We start from the raw sequence: 26,121 nt of genomic DNA, 5'->3' as shown, positions 1-26,121 counted from the left end.
ACAAACCACAGATGTTTGTTTCCCATGGTAGGACATTACATTCCATTCTAGTAGTATTTGCAAACTATACGTTGTTTATCTCGGAAATGCAAGAATATTGACACGATTTGGAGAAAGAATTAGGCAATTATAATGAAAGAAGAGATGACTCTTATACTGGGCAGGCCATGGAGAAAACATTAACAAAACAAAATCATCACTCATTCATAATTAAATCACAAAAAAGAATCATTCATTCACTCATATAACTTTTTGGCATGTTTAGTTCTCTCTATCTTGCTTTCACTCTTCGTGATTCTTTCCTCTAACTTCTCACTTTTTGAAATAGCCTTTGCCATGGCCTTCTTTTTCCTAACATTCTTTGTCCTTTTCATTTGTACTCCCTTCATCTTTCTGCAATATCAAGCATACAACATTAGCGGAAACAAAGTGAGGAATTGTAAGATGGGAGATGGGGAATTAGATGAGTACAAATGGAAAAATAATACAAAAGATGCACGAATTTCAAGTGCAAACATGCCTGCACCCTAGAAATATGTACAGGGAGCTTTATTGGCCACTCCTAATTTAGCTTACATTTCGTATATTTGACAAAAGGTGTTGTTAACCTCACGAACTTTTCAAGGAATGGTTTGGTTTTAGTCAACTATGAACAGTTTGTGGGTTGCTGCAGACATTGAAGCTAGACAAGCATGGATACCAAAGGGAAGAAGTTATTAAGTTCGAATAAATTTCCTTGGAGTCTCTTCCCTTCGAACTATAAACATGGGAATCATTGAAATACATGCACAAATCAGGATGATCAACAGTTGATGTATTGGCAAGTATGTATGGTGGATGGGCTAGACACAAATAAATTATAACCAACCACTAACTTCTAATACAACATGTACAAACAAGCTACGACATGGCAGTTAAAACGAAACTGATATAAATACTAGAACAATTTTTTAAGGTCAATTTTCGACCCTCCTCCCCATTTTCTTTGTACAAAACATCTCAGCTGCCATAGGAGCGGAGTTTTACCTTGTGCGCATCCAAAGAGTAGCGGCTGCGGGTTACACTTGTCATAAAAAAAACATCTCAGCTGCCTGTCTACCATCTATAAACTCTTCACCTCCCATTGCACAGCTCACTAAATTGGACCAATCAACATTTATATTCACCACCCAATAACAAAGTCAACCCACTACTCTCACAATCTCACATATACATGGCTTCAATAGGGTTTAAACTTTAACCACTGTAGTAACAAGAAATCCCATCATTGATTACTGCTTTACCCAAAATAATAAAGTACACCAAAAAGAAATGTTTCTCAAGAGATCATTGTTCTTATCCTGATGACAAAGATCAACATATTTGTCAGTGACTTATCTTCCTAGCAAAGTGACCCCTTCCTATGCTACCAAAGTTATGTAAAATAACATTACTTCAACTTGACCTCCACAGATCATCGCCAAAAGAGCCCGAAATGAGGAATGAAAATCGATGTGTATATACCAATAATATAGAAAATCCTTATCGTTTTATCCTCTTTCCCATGCTCATGAGTAAGATAATCTTGATAGAAAATCAATAAAGCCCAAGAGCAATGAGAGTCCCAATGGATAACTATTGCGGAATGACGGATTGTATTAGTATTTGGTACAGGTAGAAAAAGAAACCTACTATAAACTAAAAGGAGTGGCATTTGGTACGGGTAGAAAAAGAAACCTCCTATAAACTAAAAGGAGTGGCGATGACATATATGACTGCATATGTTTCTCTCCAAAATGGCACAAGCATATTCATAGTGATGCAAAAGTTAAAAACAATGAATGTATTCATAGTGATGCAAAACTTATTTACTAATTACAATCTCATAATATTAGTAATTCCTATGAAGCACATCAATCCACTTATTGATTATAGTACATCATGGTCTTTAAAAAATAAGCATGATAACAAGGGGTATTGCATATACAATATACTAGATTTTCAGAGTTATTTCTTATGATCATATAGCATAATGAACAATGAGTAGCACAGTGAACAAATCATGTTCCCCAAAGAATGCTAGTGAACTAACATACTATTGAAATATGTTCAACATATGCACAATATGCTTCTACATGCATGTTCATCAGATAGAATTAGCTCATCGAGGCCTTTTCTCTGTTTGAAAGTCAATCGTATCCACTCTTCTGTTAAAGACATGTCTACTAGTTCACGGCTTATTAATGTATTACTTCAAAGGGGAAATAGAATTCGTATGTAAGGAGCATAGAGCAGTCAAACTTAGCTTGATAAAAAAAGTTTTTTCCCCAAACCGTCTCAAGGATGGTTCAGTATTTTATGATCTTTATTATACGAGTGTGATAGTAATGTGCAAACAAATGAAAATTACAAACGTCATCACGTTCACTAATCATTAAGTATTTATAACTAAATTTGAACAATAGACAACTTACCTATGTGATCCACCTATATGTGGTTTTGGAGCTACTGATTCTGAAGTATCCATTGCTGAAATTAAGCAAATATACATATAAATCAACAGAAAATAAGGAAATTTTTGTAACAGAATGATAACGAAGAGACTGAGAAATTACAGTAGTTAATTACTCAATTACCCTGGGCATCCGTGACCGTCTGGTCAGTGGAGACATCCATAGCAGCTAGACCATTTCTCTTCTGGTTTCTGTTCTTCGCCATAGCTACACGAACACGAAGACGGAAGGATTTCTTCTAGTTCTAAAAAGGGTTTAGGGTTCAGCAAATCCCTATTCTAGTTGTATTGTCCGAGTGCGTGATGGGCCTGGATCGACTCACTAGCATGAACTAGTCCACAAGATAATTTGGGGGAGCCCTGAGTCCAATAAGATCATTAGAAAGCCCAAAATCAACATAAACTTCTTTTGTCTTTTATTACCTTTCTTTTTGGGGGACATTTATGCGGGGAAACTTACATAAATATACTATATTAAGAAAATATTTATCATTTATAATAATAATAATATTTTTTTCATTAGACACTTATAATAAAATTTTAATACAGTTTTAATACATATTATCGAAAATAATTTATAAAACTCACATAATACAAGTTTTATTCATGGATAATATATTTATCATACACTTTAATACACTTATAATATATTGTGTCAATTTCTTATCAAAAAAATATAATATATTTTAAAACACTTATAATACATTTGTATTGCATGCATTAATTCACTTTTAATACATGGCAAATATATCATAATATTGTTATGTATTGCTATAGTTGATAATAAATAAAAAATATCGCTAAAATTAATAATTATTTATTAAAAAGTGTTCACTCGGATAATTTTTCCAAACTTCTAGGCGGTGCGATCAGACGACCAAAAATATTACACTCAATCAATCTAGGAAACATATTTACAAAATATCCAGCAAGTATGTTATCTTCTTCTTCTTCTTCTCCTTCTCCACCTCCTCCTTCTTGTTATTATTATTAATCATGCTTCTACTAGTATCCCAGAGTTAAAATATATCATTGATAAGAGTTACTTGTGTTGTTGTGTTGTGTTGATAACTTTATAAGATTTTTTTTAAAAAAATTACGATAGTTTGAGACCTAATTATCAAACATAGCTATAATTTGCCTAAGTACAATTCATAGTTACTATTTTGAAGTTGTATTTATTCACTTTGTATTTGCTCGCTTGGAGTTGTATCTGTTCGTTCTGTATGTGTTGTGTCTGTATAAGTTTTTTATAGTAATCTTTTGTTTTACCCCAAAAAGTAAAGTGTTTTGCTAAAACTAGCAGAAATAAAATGAATAGTATAAATAAGATTTATTTATCCTTAATCAGATATCTTGAGTTTAAATTCTAATTTTTTTAAAAATATTCTTATAAAATATGCAACGTGAATATGAAATAATAAAATCGAAAAATAAATATGGAGTGATAATTGACACTGAAGAGAAAGGAAAGAAGAGGCAAGGAATGTGAGAAAGTTGCACCAGAAAGGAAAAACAAATGGGAAGTTTGGAATACTTTTTGTGAACATTGTTGGATAAGTTAGGAGAATTCACATGCAATCAGAATTAGTCAGAAGGTCCATCTTCTTCAGTAATGACTAATGATGTTCCATGATTAAAGCTAACCAAAGCACATGCCAATAAAAAAAGTGACACATTAATTAGCAAACGAAAAGGGAATCGTGATCGAGAGACTAATAAAAAGATAGTCCTTACATCCATTTGGTCTGAAATAATGTCTACACTTTTTTCTTTTCAACCTCATATTTATATTTAAAATTTAATTAAATTTAAATTTGCATTTTTCACGATCTATTTTTGAGGAATAGGAAAAAAATGGTTACTGCTTCGTCTTTATATCATATTTTTCATCACTCAAAAACCTTCGATACTCAAGTATCTAAATGTCAAGTTCAAATTAAGCACCCTCGAACCTCAACACCGACCAGCAAATGAGGGAATGTGGTCTGCCTGTGGCCTCGCCTTTTACAGCTATTTAATTGCCCATGACTCACCGACTTGAATTCGCACTATTTGAACTCTATTGATACAAAATTACAATATATAATCTCATCACTAATCTTTTTTAGAACATCATTGTTATTAACAATGTTAGAGCTCCACATGCTAAAACAAATCTTTAAATTTAACTAACGGTGTTTGTTGAAATCTCTTACATTTTGGATATATAAGGCTCGAAATCTCTTATTTTCTAGATGACTAACCTGAGACTTACATAGTTAATTAACGAAATTCCGCAATTTACATCAAATATATATTTAAGAAATTAATTATGTTTATCATGTTCTCGATATTCGATGTAGGGTATGGTAATATATATGATAGGCCATGATCACAATCACATAAAAATGGCATTTGAGGACTGGATTAATCCCCAACACAGATGGAGGATTAGGTATGGCCTGGGCCAGTTTTAGCTCGTCTATTTGTGCATGTCTTTTTTCCTCAATTAACGTATTACTTGTCTAAAGCTAACTAATAATGAGAAGAAAAACAGTTTTAAATTTGCTTTTACCAACATTCAATTTTGCATATGATTTGATATGTGTAAGCTGATTCAAACGCTACCTATTATAAGTCAAAAACTATACTATTAAACCAAACAATATACGTACGTACAAATGTTCATTATCATTTTCTGTAAGAAAATTAAAATAAAAAGATTACAATAAATACTAAGAAATAATTACAAACTGATATTTGCCTTCTGTTTAATTTTGTCAACAAATTCAAATCCTCGTTTGATCTTAAATTTGTCCAAGTTATTAGTAGGATAGGGATTGGAAACTGGAAAGAGGAGGTTTCTTTATTTACCAATAGAAAAACTTGACACAAATTTTATTTTTTGTCAACAAAGTCAAATTAAACGGGGACGACAAGCAACAACCTTTGACTTTGTGTCATAAAAAATAATTAAATAGTATTTTAAACATTTTGCATTCAAGTTTTTTCAAACGTATACGGTATACTGTACGTGCTTTAAAAGTTCAAATTTTTATTTCCTTATATGGCTCCAACAAATGAACAACATGATATTGCTAGAGATTGTTACGTTTTCGTCTTGTTCTCCTTTCGTCCCTTTTTTAAAAGTACACTTTTATGATTTATCTTATAATTTTTGAATTGTTATTTATGGACAGCATTTTTTGTGTGAATAAGATTTATTCGTTTTTTTAATAGAACTCCATATGATAAAGTATACACTTGTAATGTCATTTCTTAATAATGTCACGTGACAAATGATTTGAGAGGTGGAGTAAGATTTTTCGATGGGTATTTAACATTTATATTAGAGTTTATTTCTTAGGCTGACATTTTCAATATGATTTTCTCTATTTTGGAGTCTCAAATTTGAAATAGCTGATTAAGGATAGAGCGGTCTCAACCATTCATCACAACACGAGATTTTTTTTTCTTTTCCCAAGGTTATTATAACTTTCATTTTCATCTTCATCATATCATAAAATCTAAGCATTATCTGCCTCCAAAAAAAAAAAAAAAAAATAAGAAGAAGAGTTGAAGTGACACAACACAATATAAAGACAACTAAATAAGCTACAAAAAGAGCAAAAACTAAAAGCAACTAGCCAGAAAAGCGTAAATTTCCTTTTCAGCTTTATAAATTTGAGTAACCCCACTACGATAAGGTAAAATTATTGAACGTGACACTAAATAAAGAATTCTTGTTAAATCATATAAATTATAAAGTACAAAATTATTAAAACGATAAATGATACATTAATGTATTTACTTAACAAAAATGCCATGTCGAAGTTTAAATCAACTTGTTACATGAATTTGAATTGTTAAAGCTTGTGAAAAATAGAGAATAACATCATAAAATAAATTTCAAAATAGAAAGAACAAAATATGCTTAGAGATGGAAGGTGTTTACTTTTTAACGGGTACAATAAACATTAAAAATTATAAGCCAGGCATTTATAAATTAAAATCAATTAATAAACATAATTTGATCACCTTAACTTATGATTATACATTTTATAAGTATTTTTTATTAGACCAAAAATTATTACGATATTATGATTAACTTAAGGATGCTGTTCGTAGGATGCGCTGGGGAAGAGCGACCGGACCTGACGAGATCCCTGGAGAATTTTGGAAGAGTGCGGGCTCGGTAGGTTTGGAATGGCTGACTAGGTTATTTAATGTCATCTTTACGACGACAACGATGCCCGTAGAATGGAGATCGAGCATCATGATCCCGCTTTACAAAAATAAAGGGGATAGCCAGAGCTGTGACAACTATAGAGGTATTAAGCTTCTAAGCCATACTATGAAAGTGTGGGAAAGAGTAGTAGAGATGAGGGTGAGGAGAGGCGTGTCTATTTCAGAGAACCAGTTCGAATTTATGCCGGGACGCTCAACTACAGAAGCCATCCACCTTATGAGGAGACTAATGGAGCAATATAGGGAGAGGAAAAGAGACTTGCATATGGTGTTCATCGACTTGGAAAAGGCTTACGATAAAGTCCCACGAGAGATACTATGGAGATGTTTGGAGGCTAAAGGTGTACATGTAGCGTACATAAGGGTGATCAAGGACATGTACGAGGGTGCCAAAACCAGGGTAAGGACAATAGGAGGGGACTCAGAACACTTCCCAGTTATGATGGGGTTGCACCAAGGATCAGCTCTTAGCCCGTTCCTATTTGCCTTGGTGATGGATGGATTGACGCGACAAATTCAAGGTGAGGTGCCATGGTGTATGCTTTTTGCGGACGACATAGTCCTCATCGATGAGGCTCGTGGCGGAGTTAACGCTAAGCTGGAAGATTGGAGACGCACCTTGGAGTCTAAGGGGTTTAAGCTGAGTAGGACCAAGACAGAGTACCTAGAGTGCAAGTTCAGTGAGACACCTCAAGAGGTTGGCACGGAAGTTAGGCTCGGGGACCAAGCCATCCAAAAGAGAAGTAGTTTTAAGTACCTTGGTTCTATCATGCAAGACAGCGGAGAGATCGACGAGGATGTCACACACCGTATTGGGGCAGGATGGATGAAATGGAGGCTCGCCTCCGGTGTGTTATGTGACAAGAAGGTGCCACCACAACTTAAGGGGGGGGGGGGTAATAGGACCCCCGGAGAGTATAAGTGTTGAGAATTCGATAATAAATTGGGGGAGGAGGGACGGGGGGGGGGGGGGGGCGCATTTGGCTATTTTCTCTATTATATAAGAGTGCATTTACCAAGTGCACATATGAAGAATTGTGATTGCGGATTTCCAAAAGAAAAAAATATTTTTTTTACCAACACATTTGTTTTTCTCATCACTTCAATACAAACACATAATTATTTATTTATAGAAACAACTAATATACGTATCTGCGAGATGCGCAAATAATATTAATTATTATTTTTAATCATTTAAAATTGTGATGCTTTATTTGAACATGTTAACTCATACCACCTTATCAAAGTTCAACTATCGTATTATTTCTCAATGAAATGTATTCCTCTCCCTCCCCCCTACCCCAACCAATTCTATATGTGAATACTGAATAGAGATAACGAATCATGTGATTATCAAATAATTTAGATGTTTCATTTTCTTTATATTATATTATGCATTATTAGATTTTTAATATTTATTTATATTTGCTTATCACTTGGCTTAATATAATTATCAAATGCTCTTCTTGTTAATATAAAATAGATATATTTATTTTATTTACTCATGAGTTGTTAATTTTTAAATTTTTATTTATTATTCACATCCTCAAAATTAGTTCAAAATATTTCCCCCTCCCCGCCTTCTTTGTTCTTTTTACTGTATTTAAATTACTTTTTGCTAGATACATAAACGTATTTGAATACATAAATCAAATGTTTTTCAAATATAATTTATTAAATTTGAATAGATAAATTTACGAAATAGTAAGAGTTCATTTAAAAGTCTACAACCTAGTTTTAATTAAGTAATAAAAAATCTTCTTCTAAAAGTTAAATATTTTTAAATTCAAATACTTTTAATTTTTTAATTTAAATTTTTTATTACAATATTTATTAACTTTGTCCTAAAATTGCCACTTTACTTAACTACATTGCAAACTATTCTCATTTATATTATATATATAAATTTCAACAGTTAGATGTCGTTTGGATTAATTTATTTTATGTGCTTTTAAGCATTTTTGTAATATTTGAATAAATTAAAAAATATTAAAAGTCATATATTAAGTATTTTAATTTATGACTTGCTATAATCCCATTCAAATATGTCCTTAATTATATATTTTATCATTCAATACTTATTAACTCCTTTTAATCCGCTAATCCAAATCGAATGGTAAAAAAGATTAGTCGTAAAACAGTATAATATTAATAATATATCTAATAAAATTTTATAAAATAAAATTAATAAAAATAAAATATACGCAAATTTTACCTTTACTTTACGTAAAAGCGTCGAATTATCAATTTTCAGGCTACAAGTTACAAATGTAAATTAGATAGAGTTATTATAGGACCAAATATAGCAGCATGTCCCATTTTATCTGCTTGCCTTTCAGGTGCCACTGTCTGCCACTTCAAAATTTCAACTACACTAATTTAGCAAACTACTTTGGGCCCCCCACTCTAAATTCAAATTTATTTATTTAATTAAAATCCAACGGTTTTCTTCAATCTAAATCATCATACTATTCACACCAAACATGATAAATTTTCAAATTTTCATATCCACTATTATTTTCTATTTTGGTTTTATCTGAACGGCAGTTTTTGTTTTTCTAAAAATAAAAACTAACAAATACCCAACACAAAAGTGAACACCCTTTCCCTTTCTTTCTTTTTTATTTTTTCAAATTGATAAACAACAAATAAAAAAGCTTTCTTTCTTCATGATTATGCATTTTCATTTTCCGTTCTGTTTTTCTTCTATCTTCTTCAAAAGGGTTTAATTTCTTTGCATATCATGCAAAAATAATAATAATTAGCTACCCATATTCTTGATTTAGCCTAAAAAGAAGTTCTTTTTCTTCTTTTTTCGTTTTCCACAATCTCGTTCGGAGAGAAATAAAGAAAAAAAAAGTTCAACAGCTCAGAGTTCTATTGGGTTTCGCAAAATTTATTTTTTTGTGTTTTTTCTTCTGATATCTTCCAAAAATCTCGAGGTTTATGCATTTTTTTGTGTGAATTGGGGTTGTTAGGATGGATTTTGATCTCCGAAATGTTAGAAGCTTGGTAAAAGTTTGATTTTTTTAAAATCTGATTTAGGGTTTTAGGAATTGTTTCTGGAGCAATGTTGCTTCAGATATTGTTCAAATTTGAATGAAACAATTTCTGTACATGTAATTTTACTCCAAATAAGGGAAAAAAAATGTCTACTATAGTTCGTAGTTCCTTAGAGGAAATGCTGGATTCTCTCCGGCAAAGGGATGAAAATGAGAAGCCAAAAGACTTGCCGCCGGCGTTGCCTGTTCGGCCAAAGCTAGCATCCAGAACTAGGCCTCCTTCACAGAAGCGACCGTTGAGCAAAAGGTTCAGCAAAGGTGATGTTGAATTGGAGAATAGTAAGAAGGAAGAGTCTAAAGGGTTGAAAAGGAATGCTTTTGGTGCTATGAAGGTTATAGGAATGGAAGATAGCGAATCGCCATACGCAATGCCTTCAGTGAAGAAGAACAACACAGGGAGATTGCGGGAAGTAAGTGGTGCAAAGCTTGAGAAAAGGCGTAGTGAAACTGAATGGGATGATCGCCTGGATTATTTTGTTAAGAAGGTAAAAGAATGTGAGCATTATCTTCAATAGTTTCACATGTTGACTGTCTTAATTGATTGAATCTAGAAAAGTTAACATTTTTAACTAAATGATAAGAAAAAATTGTACATGTGCTGGTTTTGGCTCCTCATTGTTTCTGGTTTGTTTACTGTTGGATGATTTTGTTATGTAACTAAGAGCTATATTTAGTTGACCACACTTAACTCCTAACCTCTGTTTTCAGAAGCTTCGCATCTGGTGTCGCCTGAGGAATGGGCCATGGGTATCAGGACTGATTCAATCAACTTCAGGAGAGAAAGCTACGGTGTCACTTTCTGACGGCAGTGTGAGTTCATATATTCCTGTTTTTTCCTAATGATAAATATTTAAAGTTAACAGCTGCAATCGGACTTAAGACTTTGTCATACTGTAGGTTGTGACAGTGCCTGTAGGAGAGGTATTACCTGCTAATCCGGATGTTCTTGAGGGTGTGGATGATCTCATGCAGCTTAGTTATTTGAATGAGCCATCTGTTCTTCACAACCTTCAACACAGATATGCGCGAGATATGATATATGTACGTAATATTAAACTGCATTTATGCCTCATATGTAATTTCATGTCATTTCTCTTTTAATATTTTTGTCCCCTATGCCTGCAGAGCAAGGCAGGGCCTGCTTTAATAGCAATCAATCCATTCAAAGATATCCAATTGTATGGGAACGAATTTGTTACAGCTTACAGACAGAAGCTATTGAGTGATCCTCATGTTTATTCTATTGCTGACACTGCTTACGATCGAATGATGGAAGGTTTTCCTCAGAACCATGTTCATTCTTATTATTTACAAAGTTCATTGTTAGCTCCGTTAACACTTCAGATGCAAGCTGATTCTTATTTCTTTGCTTAACCTTTTGAATCTTGCAGATGAAATAAGTCAATCTATTATCATAAGGTAGGTGAAAATGTTTCTTTGTCATTTTTAGGGATGCAAGATACTTTATGTGTATTTCTACTCTGGTTCATTGATTGATGGCTGAGATTGTAATTATCAAATCATCGTGGTTTTAATGATTGGGAGGAACTAACTACTTTTATATCATACAGTGGGGAAAGTGGATCTGGGAAGACGGAAACAGCAAAATTTGCAATGGAATACTTGGCTATGCTTGGTGGAGGCAATAACGCGATAGAGAAGGAGGTGCTGCAAACAAGCTACATATTGGAGGCCTTTGGGAATGCCAAAACTTCCAGGAACAACAACTCCAGTCGATTTGTCAGTCTCTATGCCTAATTTTCTTTTTCGTTTTCATTCATTCATTCCCAGACCCCACGTTGTGGGATTTCACTGGGTTGTTGCTATTGTTGTTTCTTTCATTCATTCGAGGAGGGGAATGGTGGACTGGGAAGTGGAAAAGCTTATTTATTTTCCCCATTTGTTGCACTTTTTCTGATGGTTGTCCTTGATGGATGCAGGGAAAGTTGATTGAAATTTTTTTTAGTGCAACAGGAAGGATATGTGGTGCTAAAATACAAACCTGTAAGTATAATTGTCCTTTGGTTTTCTCAAATAATGCAATTTATTGTAATTGTCCTTTGATAACTGTTACTGACTTTTATACATCTTTGTGCATGTATGCCCAATGTTTAAATAATGAGCAGTACTTCTTGAAAAGGTGGGATTTTCTTCTCCTCTATACCTTGGATTCCTTGTTGTACTTTATATTATTACTATTACAATCTAAATCTTTTGAAACATAATGTCTTCTTTGGGCAGTGGAGAGTGGTTCAGCTGCTCGATGGAGAGAGGTCCTATCATATTTTTTACCAACTATGTGCCGGGGCTCCACCTACTTTGAGAGGTCTGTAATTGATATTGGACCTTTCATTGTATCTTTTTGTTTCTTATTTCACTCATATGACTTTACATCGTTTTTGCCTTGCAATGTGTCTTCATTGTCAAAACAACTTCTGTTTTGAATACCGTGTGGTTGCAACACCTTTGATTTTATCCTTTTGTTTCTTATTTCACTGGTAGGGCTTTACATGGTTTTTGCCTTGCAATGTGTCTTCATTGTCAAATCAACTTCTGTTTTTACTACTGTGTGGTTACAACGCCTGAGTTGTTTTTAGCATATCTCCAGAACTAACAATACTGTGATAGTAAAGGTGAAATTGGCGTTGTGATTCTGAAGTTATAAAAATTCAATATAATAGGATACAAGTGTAAGGTAGCAGTCACAAAACTGTAGTGTTTCCAACAAGACGTTAAACATGAAAGTGGAACAAGGACCAGGATTTGATCCCAATAGAGGCGACAAACCTACGTCATTTCTTCCATGCCTAAGTTTTGTTGGGTCGAGTTACCCAATAAAATATGTTCTGGTGAGAGGATGCATACAACCTGTGAAATATGAGAGTGGTGCACAAGTTAGCCCTGACACAACTGTTATAAAAAAATGGAAGTGCAACTTACGAGCAGAAAAATATAGAAGTTATGCATTCAGTTCATGAATCATTTATAAAGTGAGAAATTTTGTTGGCGTTAGAAAGCCCTGTTGAAATGGAAGTTCTTTCAATATTATGTGTATATAACTTTTTGTTTTACTAGCAAGGACAATTTTTAAGAGATTGAACTTTTTTTGGGTAGTGCTCTAAAATTTTTCTTTTTTTATTATGCTTTAGATAATTCCTTGTTTCTATTTCTCTTCTTTAGGGGGTTGGGGTGATAGTTAAAGATCCTTTTTTTAATATAAATTAGTTAAAGTAGTTGCAGAATATTTCGTTTTCAGAACTTCAATTTGATTTATTCTCAGATAAACTTAAGTTAAAAGGTGCATCAGAATACAAATATCTCAACCAGAGTGGCTGCTTGGTGATCCATGATGTTGATGATGCTGAGGAATTTTGTAAGCTTATGGTGAGCCTTAGGGATAAGACATGGTCAACTTATGTTTGATTTCTGTTCTTTCAGTTCAATGTTGTGCTGGATCTTGTTTATAATTATTTCCTTTGTTTCTCTCACTTCCCAGGAAGCCCTAAATACTGTTAGGATTTCTGAAAGGGATCAAGAGCATACTTTTCAGATGATTGCTTCTGTTCTATGGCTGGGAAATATAACGTTCCAAGTAATTGACAATGAAAGCCATGTTGAAGTTGTGCAAAGTGAAGGTGAACTATCTTGTCAATGTAGCAGTTTAGCTAATGTTGATAACTTTTGTTCTTTCTGAATGTAATAGCAGATATGATTGTCATAATTTCATACATATATAAATCACCATACCCTCTTGGTCAATTGTAAGTTAGCTTTCCATCTGTGAATATCTGGACTTGACTTTTGTTCAGCATCTATATTGTTGGTTTCAGCTTTAACACTTTCTTCGCTTTTGAGTGAAGGACAATCTATCATATTTCGCCTTGTCAGTTGGTTGTTTTTCTATGGAGTAGTTATTTTAACTCCAGAAGTACTCTTCGTAACTCCATTTATCTGCAATATTGACTATTGAGGGTCTATCAGGCTTTTCAACTTTTCTGGGCCAGAGCATTTTACATTGTCATAAAACCTCTGTTCTTCGGATTCAGGCAAATATCTTCTGCATTCTCATGATAATTCTTTCCTGCACCTCTTGTATGGTCTTACTTTGTAACAATACTTGTAAAGTTTCTTTCTTCACTTTGTATGCAAGGTCTTTAACTTTTTTATATCCTGTGCTTGTATGGAGGCCTTCTTTATCTGTTTGGTTTGTCACCATCTTTGATATTGCAGCCGTTACAAATGCTGCTAGCTTGATTGGCTGTACTGTAAATGACCTCATACTAGCTTTATCAACATGTCAAATACAAGCCGGCAAGGACAAGGTTGCCGAGAGTTTAACTGTGGAGCAGGTTCGTTGAAGTGCTTTTATATTTCCTCTTCCTGATTTTCTCTTTCCTTCACATTTTCATCTTGATATTGACCAGAATCTGCGTTATTCACAATTAATTATTCTAATATATGAATTTAGCACTCCTATTTCTTCTCTAGAGAACATGACTCATTATAACTCTGATTCAGGCAACTGATAGAAGAGATGCATTGGCAAAGTTCATTTATTCAAACTTGTTTGACTGGATAGTAGATCAAATGAACAGAAACCTTGCAATGGACAAAGAACAGACGGGTAGATCCATAAATATTCTAGACATTTATGGTTTTGAATCATTTAAGGTAAATTGATCTGTGGGTGATTTTTTCACTATTATACTGCATATGAGAATCCTTTTTGTCCACCTTGACAGTCCTATTCCTACTTTTCAGAGGAACACTTTCGCACAATTTTTAATAAACTATGCAAATGAGAGGCTCCAGCAGCATGTCATCAGACATCTATTGAAACTCGAGCAAGAGGTAAGCACATCATGATCCTTCCTAGTTCATTTTTATTGCTTCATTCCTTACCTTTACTACTACATCAACAGCCACAACATACCCCGTGTTGTATGGAGGCCTTCTTGGGAGGTAGAGAGGCTGTTTCCGATAGACCCTCGGCTCAAGAAAAAGCATATCAAAGCAAATCGAAAAAGCAATAACCAAAGTGAAGAAATCATGGAAAAATACTATAGAAAAAATGACAAAGCATTTTGAAAAAACTATAAACGAAACACGAGACAACAGACAGATTCCTTACCTCTAGTCACTTCTTTAATTGAAAGGAGGAAAAAAGGAACAAGTTTCTTTAGCGGTTTTGCAAAAGCTGGTCTATAATGAGTGAAACTTCTCATGAGAACTGGAGCTGGGAAACTGTAGTGGCCAAAAGTAGCACGTGCATGACACATGCTCAATTGACTAAGCCCCGAACTAACTGTCCCTCTTCCAGGCTCAAAGCTAGTACCTCGACCAGTTCTACTATCAAACGTCCATTCTTAGACTGTCTGTTACAATTTGAAACAAGGATATGAGAATCGTGTATTCACGGGCCATGATTTCAATGTGGCAAGCCCACGACGCTCCAACATCTACTCCTCTGACCGAGTCTTAAGGGGTAAGGTTGAGAGACAAGGGACGCCTCAACAATGATTTGGTATATCTTGCACCATATGGTCCATGACCTCATTTACGTCTCTTCAACATAGACTCCACTAGAGTTTGACTCTAAGAGACCTAAGTCCTATATAAGTCGGACTAAGCAACGAACAAAGCATTCAGTCCAATCTACAATTCTACATCACCTGTCATCAAAGGCAATCAAGCTTCCAGTGTCTGCTTACTTCTATACTTCCATTTCCTTTTTCACTTATGAGCTTACTTAGAATCAGCCTGGTACTTCAAATATTCAAAGGAAGCATAAGAGAGTCTTTCGGAAACAGCCGCCCTACCTTTCAAGGTGGGGGTTAGGTCTGCGTACACTCTACCCTCTCCAGACCCCACATGGTGGGATTATACTGGGCTTGTTGTTGTTGTATTCGGACTTTTGAATAAAACAATGCACTCTCTCTTCCTCCTCTATTTACCTTTTTCCTATTTACATTTGTCATTTCAATGGTATCGATTTGTTTCTCGTTTGTACTGCTACTCTGCTTGTGCCCTACTTCCTGATCAACTGTAGAGTATTATACTACTCTACAGAAACTCTAAGGGCATTTAAGATCAGTGGCTGCTGCAAAATATTTTATGTTATGCAGAAAAACATAGGATTGTTAGACTCGGTATTTTCTCTCTGTAGTTATCCTCTGGCATTTGGGGCTTTATACTCTGCTGAAGATATTCCTTGCAGCATCAATTTTAGATGTCGATGCAAGAGCTGATGGTTTACGTTTCAGGAATATGAATTGGACGGAATTGATTGGTCAAAAGTGGATTTTGAAGACAACCGAGAGGGTCTGGACCTTTTTGAAAAGGTATTTTTTCCTTTTGGTTCTTTTTACTATTTATTTGGCGTCAGGAACTTATATAAGCTGGCAACTTTCTTCTGCCCCGGATTACACGTTTACATTCGTTCTTAATTACACAATCACACTGTTGTTGCTCATTTTATTTTTCTTACATCTTTTTCTCGTTTAGTTTGATTACTCTTTCCATGTTTAATTGTTAAGTCGGATGAGAAGGATAAAAATGCATCTGTTCGTATTGTCACAAGTTCTATTTGATGTAGTTGCCACTTTTCTCATCGTCATATTACTTCTTTCGGGTGAAGTCTTGTATTTTCTCATTACTCTTTCTGCTTTTAATTGTTGAGTAGGATGAGAAGGATAAAAATGCATCTGCTCATGTTGTCACAACTAACAAGTTCTATATCGTATAGCTGTCACCATAATTTTCTTATCGTCTTATTACTTTTTATGGGTGTAGAATTGAAAATGTGATATCTCGAGTATAAATTACCAAAGTCAACATGTATTTTAATGGACATAACAGTTGATCGATGAACTTTCATTTTCATTTTGCAGAAACCAGTTGGCCTTATATCGTTGTTGAATGAAGAATCAAATTCCCTAAAAGCCACTGATTTGACCTTTGCATGTAAACTTAAGCATCACATCAAATCTAGCCCTTGCTTTAAAAGCAGAAGAGAAGAATTTTGTATTCGCCATTATGCTGGAGAGGTCAGTTTCTCTTATAAATCCATCCTTTCTTGTCCTTTGCAATAGTTCTACAGACATTAGTAGTATTTTCAGGGGTAAGCCGATACTCGTCTTACAATGTTTGGTGAAAGGTTTCTGACTTAATATAATAGGTCGTTTCTAGAGTCAAATGTGCTTTTGGGTCTTGACATGTCTGCAGACTATCACTAATGACTAATGACATCCCTTTATTGATGATCTGAGATAATACTTATCTAAATTCCACTTTTGATTTATTTCGTAAGTATGTTAGAATGTTTTTGGGATCTGTCAAAACCTTAAACCAGGGAATATGCTGCATGTGGTTCTTCATGCTCATTGTAGTAGTCAAGCTTTTGATTGGCAATCAAAGGTTTGATACATATTTGCTTTTGGACAATTGTTGACGTATATGACTCTTCAAAGTCAAAGGATCAATAAAACATATGGTGCAAATATTCTCAATGATTATGTATCAAAAGTCCGATGGTTTTGACTATGACTAAAATATAATATCAGCCTGCATTCATGAGATCTTTCAGGAATGTAGTAGAAATAGTCCCCTGGGGAAAACCTTACGATCTGGTGGTTTTTCGGCTCAATTTATGTTCTTTTCCTTTCTTCTTCTTAACTCAAGCTATTGTACATGACCTCCGAACAAACGGTATTTCTATTTCTGGGTTGCATGCTGCCATGCCCAATATAATGCTTTTTTATATGACGGACTGCTTACTAATAGGTTGGCAGTATAATTTGGAATATCTCGAATTGGGTAATTCACTATTTCATGTAACTCAAACATCTTATATAAGTATTGCACTTGTATGTCAAACATAATTCGATTAAGGGCCTTCTCTCTTTTCTCTTGTAAAATGAGATCAGAGTGTTTGATGTCTCATGATTTTGGTTAGAGACTTAATAGCTTTCACATGCCCACAGGTAGACTTACACTCGTTTGTTGGGCTAGAGTTTTTTCTTCTTTTCATGGTTTTATTACAGTGACCATTTTGGCAGCACCATCCTTGTTTCGATTACTGTTTTGGTGGCATTATGCTTGTTTTCATTGACTACCGATGCGAGCGTGCCTCTTGACCAGTGATCCTCTAGCTCTACCTATAACTTATCACAAGCACTTTTCCATCTTCAATCCAAAATTCACTGCTACACCGATAATATCTGGAAGATTTACTTTATTGTACCTCTTTCTGGTGATTGATGATTGATTCTTTTCCGTGGGTGCTGCAAACAGAACTTTCTTTCTTTGTGCCATCACTAGCAACTCTTTAGTGGAAAAGAATTCCAGAATCGTGTAATTGTTCTCTATTTCGATAATCTCAGACAACTGCTCTCTATTTCGGTTATCTTTCACTAGTTCTTTTAATATATTCTTTCTTGCTCAATATTGTGGGGACTGGTGCATGCCTAAAAATACAATGAACCTTTTGCTATCATGGCATGAATCGGACTTATCCAAAGATCTAGGAACATCTGGAAGTCCATTCCAGTATTGGTATGGTAGGTAATTTGGAGAGAGAAATGCTAGAGCTTTTGAAGGCAAGGAACTATGTAATTAACCTTACACTCAAATATGTCTTTGCCTTAGTTTTTGGTTCCCCACTTGTGGGATACATTGGGTATGCTGTTGTTGCTTGGTTTTTGGTGCAACAAAGCCACACTGGGTATGCTGTTGTTAGTTAGTTTTTGGTGCAACAAAGCCACACCATTTGTTTTAGAGCCAGAAGTTACGGTTGACTTTCTTGGTTCTTTAAGTACTGTATAATAACTTATTTGTGTTTTGCAGGTAACTTATGATGCAACTGGCTTCTTAGCAAAGAACAGAGATGTGTTGCATCCTGACATTATTCAGCTACTCTCATCAAGGGACAGTCACCTGCATGAAGATAAAAAATTCTCAATTCCATCAACTGATACAGGGTTGCCAGAGTTTCAGAAGCAAAGTGTTGCAACTAAGTTTAAGGTGGTTATTTTCTATAGAATTTGATCATGCTGACAAACTAAACACTTGGAAAATGATAGTTTCTTATCTTGAGGTACTATGATAGTTTCTCAATGTTGTCCTTTCTCAAATTCTGGCAGGATAATTTGTTCAAATTGATGCATCAATTGGAAAATACCATACCACATTTCATATGTTGCATAAAACCAAATAATAAGCAGCTTCCTGGCATGTCTGACAAAGATCTTGTCATAGAACAGCTCAGATGCTGTGGTGTTCTTGAGGTGGTTAGAATATCAAGATCTGGCTATCCTACTAGGTTAACACATCAAGAATTCACAAGCAGGTGACATACACAATCCTTAGTTGGTTGCTGATTTGTTCTTTTGGTTGTTTGTCAACTTATACGATTCCGGTATTTTAGGTACGGCTTCCTTCTGCCAAAGGATAATGCATGCCAAGATCCTTTAAGTATGTCAGTTGCCATTCTTCATCAATTTGGTATTCTTCCGGAACTGTACCAAGTTGGGTATACAAAGATATATTTCCGATCAGGACAGGTGAGTTCATGGTTCCTTGTTCTCTTGTGTGGATATGTTTTCTTTTCAAAGAATTTATGTCATTTACCAAATCATCTAAAAGAAGCACCAGAAATTTTAATTTTCTTCTAATTGTTACTACTATATAGTTGAAGCAAATAATAATAAATGAAAATTATGTGGTGTGTCGATGTGCACGGAAGCTGGCCTAGAGTTATCTTGAAAAAAGTGTGGTGTCTTCCAAACTGGCAGCATCACTTCGAGAGAAAATCATATTTTTGGAGGCATATGTCTGTTAGGAGAAGGTTTTTGAGTGGTCCCATGTATATCAGAAAGAACAATAAAAATGACAAATTTATGGCTTTATGGTTATAAATATTTCCTCAGACATGTACCCAACATGGGCTTCTAGTGAGGCAATGGACACATACTATTGAAGATAGGATTTCCTTTTCTGTGCCTATCTGTGATCTTCTGTCCCTCTGATATGTAGATTGCTGCATTGGAGGATGTAAGGAATCAAGTTCTGCAAGGTACTCTTGAGGTGCAGAAGTGCTTCCGTGGTCATCGTGTTCGTCGGCACTTCCATGAGCTGAAAGGAGGAGTAATCATACTTCAATCATGTAAAGCAAATCCCTTCGCAGACTGTCTCTTTTCTTTTCTTTCCCTTTTTTTCTTTTTGAGAATACAATAGAAGATGATATTCATGAAGAATGTGGTGTCTATCAGGTTGTATGAGTATTTTTCCATTTCAAGACTATATTAGGTATCTTCAAAGTTTTGAGGGATGCCATTCAAGTGATTTTAGAAAAAGAAAAAAATATATAACTATCATTTTTTGTCTTTATAATTTATTTTAAAAAATATAATATAATTGGTGCCTTTTGAACCAATGTTGGAAGTTCCAAAAGTAACTAGTGATATGAACCAGGTCAATTCTGAGGTGATGCATTTATATAATTAATTGGTAAGCTTCCAATGTTGAATTGTACTTGATGTTTGATGTCAACATTTGTTCTTGTAGTTATTCGTGGTGAAATAGAAAGAAGGCAGTATAATACTAAAGTGACGTCTAAAGGGAAGGTTGCTCGTGAAGGAAGTGATGAAAAGCTGGTGGCTGTTGTGCAGATACAATCAGGTAAAAATCATTTGCATGGTATCTCTGTGGTTATGAAACCAAATATAGATTTACACGTCTTCTTTATTGCAGCTATTCGTGGCTGGTTGGCTAGACGACATCTTAGACAACTACAGAATTCAAAAATGACAAATGTGGACAAACGAAAAGCAGGCAGAAAAATGGAGGTCAAGGTACTCTGTGATAAAGATTCACACCTATCCTTACTAGTGTCTTCGTTCCTCATTTTTTTATTCTGTTAATAGACCTTATAATGGAATAATTAGTAATTATAAAAGTTTTCCCATAAATTTTATTGTAACTTCTCTTCTTTCTTCGTTCAGAATTGTAAAATCTGCTTCAGGACTAATATCTTTAAGAATTTGGTGGCCTGTTTCATGAAGCCAATTTTAGGTATTTCTTTTTTTTTTTTCTTCTTTTTTTTTGGGGGGGGGGGGGGGATAATTAAAACCAATTTTGGGTATGCAGCTGCTTTTCTGTTTTTAGGATTCAGGGGAATCTTTCTTCATTTTTTAATTCTTTCTTTGGAAGATGAAGTGCTCTGGCATGCTGAGTGTTTGATTATTGAGATTGAAAGAAAAAGACAGTGGGAGAATGGGCAGTAAGGCCCTTTTTTGGTTTATACGTTAGTCCTTCCCCACACCCCTGTAGAAGCTAAAAGGGGAAAGGAAAAGGACAGCTGGTGGAGAGTCCTAATGGATAAATCAGGATAATGGCTTCATTTTTCATGCTTTCCCTTTTCCTTATTTCTTATTGCTCTATGGCTAGTCACCCAAAGTGAAGTCTGATATTAACTTTAATGCGAACAGTTGAGGTAGCAATGCAGTCTTTGATATTTTTATTGACTGCTTGAGAATCTGTTGTAGTAAGTTTGAATTTTTTATGCAAGCAGGAGTTGCCTCGAGAAATTCTACCTTCTGTTGTAGAAGACCTCGAAAGACGGGTTGCAAAGGCTGAGGCTACCCTTGAACAGAAGGAAAAGGAAAATGCTACCCTGAAGGAACAAGTAAACCAATTTGAAGCCCGATGCTTAGAATATGAGGTCAAGATGAGGTCAATGGAGGAGATGTGGCAAAAGCAAATGACATCATTGCAGGTGAGTAAGCTGCAATATGATCCTAGATAGTTCAGTTTCTCTAGTACTTGGTATTTGTAGTTCTATGAATGCTCTACTGATACTGCTAAGCTGTTTCTTCCCTCATCTCGTCCAATTAAAGAAATAGTTTGTGAAATGATGTTTTCTTCTGAGATAGACCATTCCCTTTTAACTTTACCGTGTCTGGTGTAAGGAGAGAGAGATATCTGGTATAAGCACATCATCCTTGCCATTTCCTTTATTAAGACAACTGAAGTTTGATGATGGTCGAATGAAATGCTTCTTGATACATAGGGTTAATGGTACAAATCAAATTCTAAGGTAAAGTTTGATTGGCCTTACATGGTTTTTATAAGTACTGGGAGCTTGAGTTCCTCGAGTCTTGTTCTCTAGCTCTACCTCATTGTGCATGTGAAATAATTTTAAAAATTCATGGAAGAAATCCTATGGGCTTAAAGTTGGAAAATTGGGGTATAAAGTGCATTGAAAATAAATGATAAACTGTAAAGATTTCAAATGAAGATAAAACATATTAAAGCGGCTTTTGTTCCAATTTTGGCAAAAGCTTGTGGTGAAAATTTTGGGAACTTCCAAAAAAAGTTTTACCTCTATTTGCAAAAATACCATCAAAACTAGCAGTTCTCTCGAAAATCCTTATTCCTTTTTTCAAACTTAGTTTTTGCAACGCCACCAAAATATCATTGGTGGTTATATTTTGTGTGCTTCCATGTACATAGATATATCAGGAAGCTCGATGGATTATAGATGATTCTGGTGTGATGGGTTGCCCGAAATTTTTGCAATCACCTGCATGTGGTAGAATGTGAGGCGAGTTTCATGTCGTTGTAGCTAGCTTGTGTTAAGGTGTAATATCTTGCTCTAAGTTGTAGTTCAGGTCCATTTGTTCTCTTGATAGAACCTCCCACGTTGTGAACTGTGTAGTAGATGACCATTATGCTCATTTATATGACTTGAGCTATTACAATGATATGTGATAGACAATCTTTCATATTTTAACTTAAACAGAATGTGCATGTTGTCATTATGCTGCTCTGTTGAACGTACTCGTACTTCCCGTCCTGTTGAAAAAGCATCCTCAAGATAAAGAAAATTTTTCATAGGCTTATCACAATGTCCCTTTCATCATTCACATGTGCAAATCTTCTTTCGTTATTTCTACTGATTGGCTGAACACTACGTCCCTTTCATCATTCACATCAACAAATATTGGTTCTATTGAATTATGGATGTTTTATGTGGCTGATGGTATTTTATTTTCTGCTGGACGTTGAGTTTTTACTCGTGAACTCTATGTATGGATTTACAAGGTAATTGTAACATTGAATGATGAAATTCCTAATGTGGATGATACATCAATTGCTTTTCTAAAGCAGGCTAGTCTAGCTGCAGCCAAGAGCAGTCTTGGCGCTGGTGATACTATTGGTCGACCTGGAAAGCTTGAAGGTTCCCCATCTCCTCACTATTATGATTCTGATGATGCAACATCTATGGACACTCCTGCTGGACGCACTCCAGTTAACTTTTCTAACAACAGTTTTGGTGTTGGAGCTAATAGAGAGGTTAATGGTGGTTTATCCTTAATAAGCCACCTTACAATGGAATTTGAGCAACGGAAGCAGAATTTTGACAATGAAGCCATGGCAATTGTTCACTTGAAGCCAGGGCAGTTACATTCTACTAATCCTGCAGATGAGTATCGAAGACTGAAACACAGGTTTGAGGAATGGAAAAAAGAGTACAAGGTCCGGTTAAAGGAGACGAAGACAAAAGTACACAAGCTTGTTCATTCTAAAGCAGGGAAGACTCGTAGGAAATGGTGGGGTAAGAAGAGCAAGTGATTTTAGCTTAAAATCATTCCTATTTTCTTCTTTAGGGTGTTAAAATGTATAGGTGGAACTAATTTCCCCAACTATGGTTGGTAATTTAGCAAAGTTGGTGGAGATTGGGAAATAGTATGTGTGCTCAGTTACGGATCCTCTGTAATCCCTCGGCTAGATAGTTTAGAGCTAGTTTGTGAATAGCCTGTTGTAATCAATGCTAGGTTGCTTAAAACATATTATGAATTTTCTTAGTCCATATGTTTTTGCATTGGCAAATGCTGTAATTAGTTGTTATTGAAAGATGGTGATCAATTGCAGAAAAGTGATTACTTGATTGTTCACAATCCACAATGAGTGGCCAAATGTGACATGGTGTTTTGCATATGAGCATTCTTCTTGTTTCTCCCATCAACTCTTTTCACCAATGTTGACCTACTTTTATTATGTATAGGCTGTTCGTATGACTCATCCCTTCACATTAAAAAGTGTTACAGATTTTGTCATGTCAGAACGTTTACTTTTGTCTTAACTTTATTTAATATTGAACTGAGATGAGCTTGAATGGAGCTATATGGATAGTGAAGTTTCATATAGCTGAATTCAATTTGTTTGTGACTTTTGAGGCATATTTATCATCTGCCAAAATATTTGCATTATGAATGATTAAATGTTACAAAACCTCTCATGGAGGAAGTCAAAATGTAAAAAATTTAAGATCCAGGAACAAACTTATTAGCATAAACCCAAGCATTGTTAGCAACAGGGTTGTCAAGGTTAGGGGTGTACATGGATCGGGTTGGTTCGAATTTTTTACAAACCAAATCAAACCATTTATGTCGGGTTATTAAATCTATAAACCAAACCAAACCAATAAAAATTGGATTTTTCGATATCAATTTTTTTCGGGTTTTTCGGTTTTTTTTGGGTTTTTCGGATTTTTTGGGTTTTTCATAGTATCTAATAAAAAGCACAGAGCAGTACTTCTTAAAAAGAGTTCTAGTACAAAATATCAACATATAAGATGGAGGCAGAACATTGTTTGAAGTTTTAACTTTATAATATAACTTTATAAGATGAACTTTTTTTGTATATTATTTAGATAAGCTTCTCAAGTCCAAATCTAAATGTAAGAAAGAAAACAAAAATTATGAATTTTTTTTAAAAATATTTATAAATTATATTTTAATAAATATTTTTATGTATAACATAATTTAAAAGTAGTATATCTATAATCGGGTCGGTTTGAGTTCGATTTGACTTTTTTTAGTTAAAACCAAACCAACCCTATAATGGTTGGGTTTTTTTTTCAAACACCAAACCAAGTCAAACCAAACCACTAGTCGGGTTTTTTTCCGATTTGGTTCGATTTGTCGGTTTGGTGCGGTTTATCGATTTGCCCTGTACAACCCTAGTCAAGGTGATCCAATAGGTTCTCAAGTGGGCCTTTGCCGATGATAATAGCTTGAACAAAGAATCCAAACATGGAGAATATAGCCAATCTCCCGTTCTTGATCTCCTTAACCTTGAGCTCAGCGAAAGTTGTTGGGTCATCTGCTAGGCCCAATGGGTCAAAGTACTGACCACCTGGGTAAAGATTGTTGCCTTCACCAACTCCAGGAAGCCCATTAATTCTGAAACCTTCTACAAGGCCCATTAGTACTACTTGGAAACTGCTAGAATGCTCTGAGCATGGACAAGGTTTGGGTTGCCCAAATAGTCCAATCCTCCTCCACTGAAGATTTGGGCTCCAGCTTTGAACCATACTGGTTCTTTGAAGTCCACTTTTACCCATTTTTCAAGAACTTCTGGTGTAATGCAGCCCAAAGCCCCAAGCATGGCCCATCTCCCATGAGTAACCTAGAATTATTATACAATTTTAATCTTCATCGATCGATCAACAATGGCTCAATCCTAAATTATACGATTCTTATGCAATACTTAAAAGATCCATTAGATCTTTATATTTTCTGTCCATTTTTTTTTGTGGCATGCTTCACTTTTTTCTTCTGTTCCAATAAGAATAATACATTTTTATAATAACGAATTGAATTTTAGTCACACAAATGTCTATTACTTTAGACAAACTTACAACTAGTAAACTAAAAAAGAAAGTACCTCAAGAGCTCTGTTGTTGGCAAATGCCTTAGGATCAGCAGATAAACCAGCAATATCCCATCCATAATCACCGGGGAATTCTCCGGTCAAGTATGAAGGAGTTTGAGCAGAGAAAGGTCCCAAGTACTTGACACGGTCAGGTCCATTCCATAGTTCATTACTCTAATAACATTAAAAAAAAAAAAACCAAGACAAAACAACACATGTTAGTAAAGAGGATACAATATAATTCCAACAGGTTCAACATCTTTTTACACGAATTGTAAAATTATTAGAATTTCAATTAATACTAATTTCTGAACACATAATTACAAAAATTCTTACCATTGTGAATTTGGCAGCGCCCATGGCAACAGCATCTCTAAGAGGGTTAGCATATTTGGTCTGGCCCAAGAAAGGAGTTGCTCTAATAACTGTGGCTGAGCTGCCTGTTGTTGCCATTTTCTCTATTTCTTAATTTCTCTCTTAATTGGAACTCACAATTTTACTAAGTTTATTGCACAATATATATATTAAGAATAACTGTTAAAAACTATCTGGAGGGGCCCATCCAACAATGCTGGTTCTTGGTGTTTTAGAAAATTGTGGTGTGAGATACTTTTGAAGTTT

General features: G+C 34.8%; 2 protein-coding genes and 1 pseudogene across 6 annotated transcripts; 1 reads left to right on the top strand and 2 right to left on the bottom strand.

Annotated features, from left to right (window-relative positions):
- Positions 1-133: 133 nt before the first annotated feature.
- On the bottom strand, positions 134-2,785 carry LOC129893442 (uncharacterized). Its single transcript, XM_055968972.1, has 3 exons — positions 2,616-2,785; positions 2,454-2,508; positions 134-393 (listed from the first exon to the last, which is right to left on the bottom strand). Exons 1-3 carry the CDS (start codon positions 2,695-2,697, stop codon positions 237-239), a joined length of 294 nt encoding a protein of 97 aa, XP_055824947.1. The 5' UTR covers positions 2,698-2,785; the 3' UTR covers positions 134-236.
- Positions 2,786-9,471: 6,686 nt separating this feature from the next.
- On the top strand, positions 9,472-23,741 carry LOC129891718 (myosin-2-like). Of its 4 annotated transcripts, none has more exons than XM_055967175.1 (24): positions 9,472-10,268; positions 10,492-10,593; positions 10,681-10,824; positions 10,909-11,059; positions 11,175-11,202; positions 11,355-11,523; positions 11,724-11,787; positions 11,910-11,923; positions 12,025-12,109; positions 13,064-13,167; positions 13,280-13,418; positions 14,014-14,132; positions 14,302-14,454; positions 14,545-14,634; positions 16,047-16,124; positions 16,674-16,829; positions 18,628-18,804; positions 18,924-19,129; positions 19,208-19,343; positions 19,816-19,945; positions 20,347-20,460; positions 20,533-20,633; positions 20,784-20,853; positions 21,353-21,550. In XM_055967175.1, exons 1-24 carry the CDS (start codon positions 9,870-9,872, stop codon positions 21,415-21,417), a joined length of 2,994 nt encoding a protein of 997 aa, XP_055823150.1. In that variant the 5' UTR covers positions 9,472-9,869; the 3' UTR covers positions 21,418-21,550. The 4 variants fall into 4 exon arrangements, with proteins under 4 accessions (XP_055823150.1, XP_055823147.1, XP_055823149.1 ...); XM_055967172.1 differs by lacking the exon at positions 20,784-20,853 and adding an exon at positions 22,885-23,741 and having other exon boundaries at positions 9,476-10,268; positions 21,353-21,556; XM_055967174.1 differs by lacking the exon at positions 20,784-20,853 and adding an exon at positions 22,951-23,741 and having other exon boundaries at positions 9,477-10,268; positions 21,353-21,556.
- Positions 23,742-24,107: 366 nt separating this feature from the next.
- LOC129893248 (chlorophyll a-b binding protein 13, chloroplastic-like) lies at positions 24,108-25,965 on the bottom strand (annotated as a pseudogene). Its single transcript, XR_008767408.1, has 4 exons — positions 25,837-25,965; positions 25,513-25,674; positions 24,817-25,254; positions 24,108-24,172 (listed from the first exon to the last, which is right to left on the bottom strand). The product of XR_008767408.1 is annotated as a chlorophyll a-b binding protein 13, chloroplastic-like (transcript).
- Between the last annotated feature and the right edge of the window lie 156 nt (positions 25,966-26,121).

This window comes from Solanum dulcamara, chromosome 6 (genome assembly GCF_947179165.1).
Source record: "Solanum dulcamara chromosome 6, daSolDulc1.2, whole genome shotgun sequence".
NCBI lineage: Eukaryota > Viridiplantae > Streptophyta > Magnoliopsida > Solanales > Solanaceae > Solanum > Solanum dulcamara.
This window is presented reverse-complemented; position numbering and strand designations above follow the sequence as displayed.